Source organism: Trifolium pratense, linkage group LG1 (assembly GCF_020283565.1).
Source record: "Trifolium pratense cultivar HEN17-A07 linkage group LG1, ARS_RC_1.1, whole genome shotgun sequence".
Taxonomy (NCBI): domain Eukaryota; kingdom Viridiplantae; phylum Streptophyta; class Magnoliopsida; order Fabales; family Fabaceae; genus Trifolium; species Trifolium pratense.
In genome coordinates this window covers 21,076,834-21,083,689 of record NC_060059.1, presented here as the reverse complement: position 1 = coordinate 21,083,689, position 6,856 = coordinate 21,076,834, and the positions used below count along the sequence as shown (strand labels likewise).

Genomic DNA, 6,856 nt, shown 5'->3' with positions numbered 1-6,856 from the left:
ATCCTGGGGACTTCACGGTTGATAGTCTACCTTGCACAAATTTGGGTAGTGCCATTAAACGTCTTAAAGAGAGCGTATCGAACCGCGACTCGGCCAATAATTTCTTCTTGCCTATTTTCAAAAATCGATTTTCACTAAACTGAGAGATAACATAAATAGAATGAATTAATTAAATAAAAGTTTTAGTTTTTAAATTACCCTCGAAAAATTTATGATATTTATTCAACAATCAATAAAAATAACCATATAAATAGATATAAATTTGCATGTGTGGTACTCAAATTAATTTTTATAGTTTGTAGATAACACATGTAAATTTACTTTTATATATATATATATATATATATATATATATATATATATATATATATATATATTTGACAGAAATAATATAAAATAGTTGAAAGACTTAATTATAATTTACTATTAGTATACTAAGTTTTCTTTTTATTCAAAAAGTTTTTTTTTTAATAGTTCATGATCTATAAATTTATTAAATTAAACCTTTTAGAAATTGTCTAGGCATTTAAATTAGGAAGGAAAAACCAAATTTTGGTAGTATGGGATAGCACGAGATAAAAAGCTGTGAAGACAAAGATAGGACATAGATAGTCATGATAAACAGAAGGCCATGTCATTATAATTTGCATGTGACATTTTCTCTGTTTGCACGGTGGTGACAACACCATCCAATCCATCCTCACTCTTCTCAACTTCATCTCTTCATTACATATGGAATCTAGTCTCTGCTTCATATATACTTCTTCAGTTTTAATTTTAAAACGTGTATCGTTTATTTTTAGACACATATATAATTATATTGTACAAAAAAACATTTTTATTAAACTAAATATCCTATAAATTATTGGTTTATTTTCTTAGGGTAATTAATATATATGGTGGTGGAATTAGAAAAAAAAAGTCGATGAGCAAATGGTTTAACTACATATTTAGTTCCTTACATTTATTTTAGATTTTAATTTGGTCTCTTACGTTTAAAAAATATCAATTTGGTCCCTTAATTATGTTTTCATTAGGTTTCAATTTAGTCATTTCCGTCAGTTTTGTCACATGTGGCAGTCAGTTTGCATATGTGGACAAACACGTGGTTTACCTGTATATAATCAACAAATTATATCTTAATATAAATATATTACTTTTCATTTTTTTTAACGACAAATATGATTAACCAGGTCTCTGGACAAGACAAACAAGACCGATAAAAAAGAACACCAACCCAGCCTAAAAAGTTGTCATTAGACACTAACTTCCGATCTCAAAGCAAAAGTGATCGGCCAATGAGAACCCAAATAACAGCTCCGTGAGGCAAAAAGCTGATGGACAATGGTAGAATCAGAACCTAGTGAGACAAGTCTCAGCTCGATGGATATGTTCTTGCATTGATTACATTACATCTAATAAACACCAAACATTCATCTATATATTTTCAAAAAATATTCATCTATATCATATAATTAAAGTGGTGATTGGCGCTGAACTTGTAATATAATTAAAGTGGTGATTGACGCTGAACTTGATACGGAGGACCACAGTTTGATCCCTCGGGAGGCTGAAATTACTTGATGCTAGAACTCACCCCCGAACCAGATTAAACTGGTGGTGAAAGCCAAAAAAATAAAATAAAATAAAGTGGATGTCGCAATGATTTGACGGAATACATGGTTGCTATTAAATGACAGTGTCAAATAATTTTACATTGATTGTGTATATTCTATTTTCTAATATATTTAATTGTTTTCTTAAGAAACGTACACAGCCATTGGAATGAAAAACTGTTGGAAGAACTAGTAACAAAAGTAATAACGAATAAAGTAAACAATAAACACACAAGAAATTTGATAACAAAGTTCCCCGACTGGTGGATATATGTCTCTGACTATAGAAGTCACTACAATTCGTTTATATTATATGAATGAATTAAAGTTTTAGTGTTACAAAATATATATATAATAATAATTCGGTTCAGATAACAAAATAATACCCCTGAACCATAACACCCCCAATCCTGGCCTCCCCAGCCTCTTACTAATGCATATATAAGCCATACTCAACAAAAACCTAGCTATGCTCATTCCCAAGGACAATTCACAAACAATTTATATTGCAATTTGATTTATTTATTTTTTTACACAACTAGTTCAAAATGCTTAAAAATTCAAAAGTTTGAACCCATAAACTAGATCATCTGGAGAGAGTAATGGACCGATCAGAAAGCAAAAATAGTAAACAACGACAACATATAAGGAAGGAACAGTAATATAGTACGTGTGAAAACTAAAGATTCATTCATGAAACTGAAATCAAACATATAGTTTAAATTGAAAAGAACAAAATAAACAAATTTAAAATATGAGTACAATTGATAACAATGGGAAGAGAAATAAGGCAAAAGTATCCAAAAACGATAGGATGAGATGTCGCGAGTCTCTTCTAATGTCCTGGGTTCCATCTTGACTTAAGCATGCAGCAACTTTAAAACTCAAGTTTGCTACTCATTTAAATCCGGGGGATTAGTGTCAATGATACCCTTGGTTGTGTCTAACAATTCCCCCATGACTCGGGAACAGTTGCTGTTGTCCCAAGAAAACCAAAACCTTGTTGTTGTGACTGCCTGAACATCGTCATGTTTTCATGAGGTTGGTGGCCGTGATACTCTAAACCTCCAGTGAATGTTAGCATATCCTTCATGTCGATGGTAACGTCAACAGCACCACCATTTCCTCCGCCATTAGTAAGGCCAAGAAAGTCCCTAGTAAGATCGTCATTCTTAAGATTCCGGTCTCTCATGTTGTTAATGTAGTGATCAACCGAGTCAATCTGAGTCACCGATCCAAACTCGCTCATGCTGAGCTGACGTGGCAGATGAACCGGTTGGCCGCCTGTGATGGCGGTGGCTCCGACCGTGGCTGCTTGCTGGAGAAGTGCCGTTGCTGAGAGGTGTGGTGACATGGCAGAAGTGGAGGAAGGTTGTTGTGTGCTGACGTGGAAGGGTGATGATGTCATCATGATATTGGTCTTATAATTAGGGTTGTTAGGGTGATCATGAAGAAATGAGGGAAGAGGAGAAGAAGAGAGGTTGCTGTTGTGAAAGTTTTGATGTGATTCATGCTTGATCATGTTATGGTGTGGTAGGGATGATGTGTGAGTATTAGGGTTAGGGTTTTGTTGAGGTGGGTCCCATGTGATTTGGCTTTGTTGATTTGGGAAGAGAAAGAGAGATTGGGATAGTGGGTTTGTGGTGGATAATTGGATATTTGCTGACATTCTTGCACTTTCTTCAGCCAATGCATCACAAAATGCTCTGTGGGTTATGAAGCTGTCCTTCCTGCACATTTCAAACAAATGAAACAAATTAATCTCAAGAGAAACCTCTTAGAATGTGAATTAACCCTAACTCAATCCTATAAAATCGATCTATATATGCAACCCTTTTTAGAATCCGACATAAGAAGAAAAAAAAGAAGAAATTACAATTTGAGGATCATCCGAAGTCGAGATTACCCTAACATGTACATGTAATCATACAATTTTAGCCGTTTGTTCTTTATTGAATTTTTTTTAATGAACTTTTTTGGACTATTTCTTGATTTGTGTGTTATCCTTGTGCAGGAGCCATATTAATCTTCTCAGTATTGTTCTAATTTTAGCGTATGTCCTCGAAGAGACGTTTGTTCTTTATTGAATTTGTGAATCATACATGTACATGCACGACCCAAATTCTTTGAGTACATATTGTAGAATGCATACCATATAATTAAAATCAAAGGAATAAATTTAATACTAATAAATATGTGAAAAATTATTGATAAAAATCAGATGATTGAGATTCCTCTACAGTCACTATTTGACTATAATCCATTTTAGCATGTTACATAATCTGAATGTGAGTTTTACTATTAAAAAAATATATGGAAAGGAGACTTATGATTGTGAAATACTTGTAGAATGTGCAAAAAGGCAATGGAAATCATGCATGGGATGGGATAGAGGGGACTAATGTCTACACGGATTAATGTGTCAATGGGTTTGGACCAAAAGCAACATGAATTATGTTAATAGGGACAGGGTCAAATGTTAAGTAGGAGAGAGATAGAGGATATGATGCAATTGATGTGGATAGCCTTTTGCTTTATGCATGCAAAAAGTTATAATTAAATTACATTATGTAGAAAGATTATTAGTAGCATTATTGTTGTTAATTATGGTAGAAGTCTTGGGAAACTAGAACTCATGCAAGACACAAAGATAATTAGCTATTGAGATTGAATATCCACTAATGAAACTATAGAAGAAAGCAACTTAGCATATCAGATTTCTTGCAGATTTATCAGATTTCACAATGATGAAAAAAGTTCACAGAAAAATACTATATGTAGTTTTCAATAAAATTGAAAATTGAGAAAAAAAGTAAGAAATCATCACAAATTTTATAACTATATTGATTATACTTCTTTTCACTTTTTCAGTAGACAAATATAGATATCCATCATTTTCTTAGAGACTGCACCCACTCAATATATGAACATATATATGTATAGAGAAAAAAAGTACATTTAAGTCTAGAAAACAATTGAGCACACACTGACACATTTGAAAATGGTAAAATTTTTTTATTTTTTTTATTACATAATGTTGTAAAAATAGTATACATCATGCTGTTCATGCTGACATGCATGTGCATGCATCATGATGTTAAAAAAATTGCTATTGAGTCACAGATAATAGAGTACTGTAATAGATAAAAACAAAATGTGTGTGTGGATTGTGTTTTTTGTTGTTGCTAATTGCAACACATTCATTTGGCCTTTTTTAGGATTCAGAAAACAGCTAAAGTTAAATCTAGTCTCTTTAGTAATTGGACACTTATAATATATTAGCTGTATCCATTTTCATGCAGCCTATCATGAGACAAATTTCAAGGCAAAAAATCTAGCATACCATTCTTATGTAAGAACATATAATAAAAAAAATTAAGACCCTTTTAGGTGTATATATAAAATGCGGCCATATATGCCTGAATAATCAGATGTGAATAATTCGTACTTATAACATAATTCTTTTTAAGATGATTTGTTTTTTTGTTTATAGTAAAGCTGAAGATCAAACCTACGATTTCTAACGAACTATCTAAATTTCTTACCATCAGATTAAATTTATTTAGTCCAAAAATTAACATAAATACGTCGATAGTAAAGGCCAAGAAGGGGTAAATAGGTTAATTTAGTAAAACGTTGATATGAAATTAACAAAAAATATGTGTACTATAAAAACTACCCGATCGGTAAATAGGAGACTTGATATATAGTGTACGTTTGGAAAACAATGAATTTGACAGAATTACAGTAGCAATATAATTTTCCGAAACTCTAAAGTGTAGCTTCTATCAAAACCACAGGAATTCACTACAATTTCCCTATACTAATCCAATCATGAAAATATATAAGAGTAGTAGTATAGTACTATACCTGGAAAAAAGGGTACCACAATCACATTTATATTCTCTAGTACCACAGGTTTTAGAATGAGCTTTCCAATCAGAGTGAACAGCATAAATCTTTGAGCACTTATCACATTTCCATTTCTTCTCACCATGTTTTCTAGAAAAATGTTTCTTAATTCCTGTAAGATCTCCAAGAGCCCTTGAAGGGTTATGATGAACACATGAAGGTTCTGGACAAACATAAGCTCTCTTTTTAATAACATCTTTGTTGTTCCTTTGTTTCAACTTCCATGGTAGGTTATGTCCTCTCCTATGTAGTTGAAGGTTTTGATCTCTCTGAAAACCCTTGTTGCAGATCTCACACACAAATCTATTTGTTGCTAATAATGTCCTTGGTGATAAAGCTATCACTTCAGCATCAGGATCTGAATTAACAAAATCAATCACAAAATTAATTAACATGGCAATCATATAGTAATTAATAATCCAATATTATCAGAATTCAGCCGCGAGGTAAGTAAAGTCTGATAAATAATTACTAAACAATTGAACTAAGGTGCATATATACTATATATTAAATTGCGGTCTGCAACTGCAATTATAGTTACAATTTAAAGAATTTTGAAGTCTCTGCAACAGAATCAAAACCACAATTTTGTTTGTGCAATATAAAGGTTCGCAACGTAACAAGAATTACCTGGATTACCAGGGAGGTTTCTTTTTTTCTTGGTCTTTTGAGGTTGTTGTGAAGAATTTATGGTTGAAACTACGTGGTTTAATCTAGGAAGAGTATTAGAAGAGAGAGTGGTTTCTTGAGAGAAAGAAGTGGAATTGGACATAAGTGCAGGGAACATATTTAGCTTTGAAGAAAAACCAAGACTACAAGTTGAAGAGGAGAGGGAAAAAGAGAAGAGAGAAAAGCAAAGATACGAGATTCTAATGTCTTTGTTTGTTTGTGTGATTCAAATTATGGCTATGTGTGTATTTATCACTCCTGAGAGAGCTACTTTTTGAGAGACATGAAATGAAAAATCTTGGCCATTGGACTTGGATATACACATAACTAAGAATAATAATTACATTTATTTCCTCAAAGAAAAATAAAGAATAATTGAATTTACACAGAACCTTGCTATATGGTGAATAGGTGGTAGTGACATGTGTAGATAGAGAAAGACATCATTCACTAAGGTAAAGACAAATATAATGAAATTTAAATGGATTAATCTCATAATTTTTCTGGGTTACATATTAGTTATAACTAAGCAAATGCTAACCGGTGTATTTTTTATTTTTTTTTTAAAAAAGAGGAGTAGCAAAGGGCCACTACCTCAAAATATATATATAATAAGATGAGGAAAGAGTTACAAAAAGAAGGAGGGAGACTATGCCAAA

At 32.1% G+C, this 6,856-nt stretch overlaps 1 protein-coding gene and 1 non-coding gene across 2 annotated transcripts; both read right to left on the bottom strand.

The window, feature by feature from the left end:
- Window positions 1-2,230: 2,230 nt before the first annotated feature.
- On the bottom strand, window positions 2,231-6,505 carry LOC123883710 (protein indeterminate-domain 12-like). The gene is made up of 3 exons (XM_045932610.1): window positions 6,159-6,505; window positions 5,487-5,886; window positions 2,231-3,346 (listed from the first exon to the last, which is right to left on the bottom strand). The coding sequence occupies exons 1-3, from the start codon at window positions 6,313-6,315 to the stop codon at window positions 2,560-2,562; spliced, it is 1,344 nt and encodes a 447-aa protein (XP_045788566.1). The 5' UTR covers window positions 6,316-6,505; the 3' UTR covers window positions 2,231-2,559.
- Window positions 3,586-3,687, bottom strand: LOC123903346. Its single transcript, XR_006807926.1, has one exon. It is a non-coding gene; the product is annotated as a U6 spliceosomal RNA (small nuclear RNA).
- Window positions 6,506-6,856: the final 351 nt, after the last annotated feature.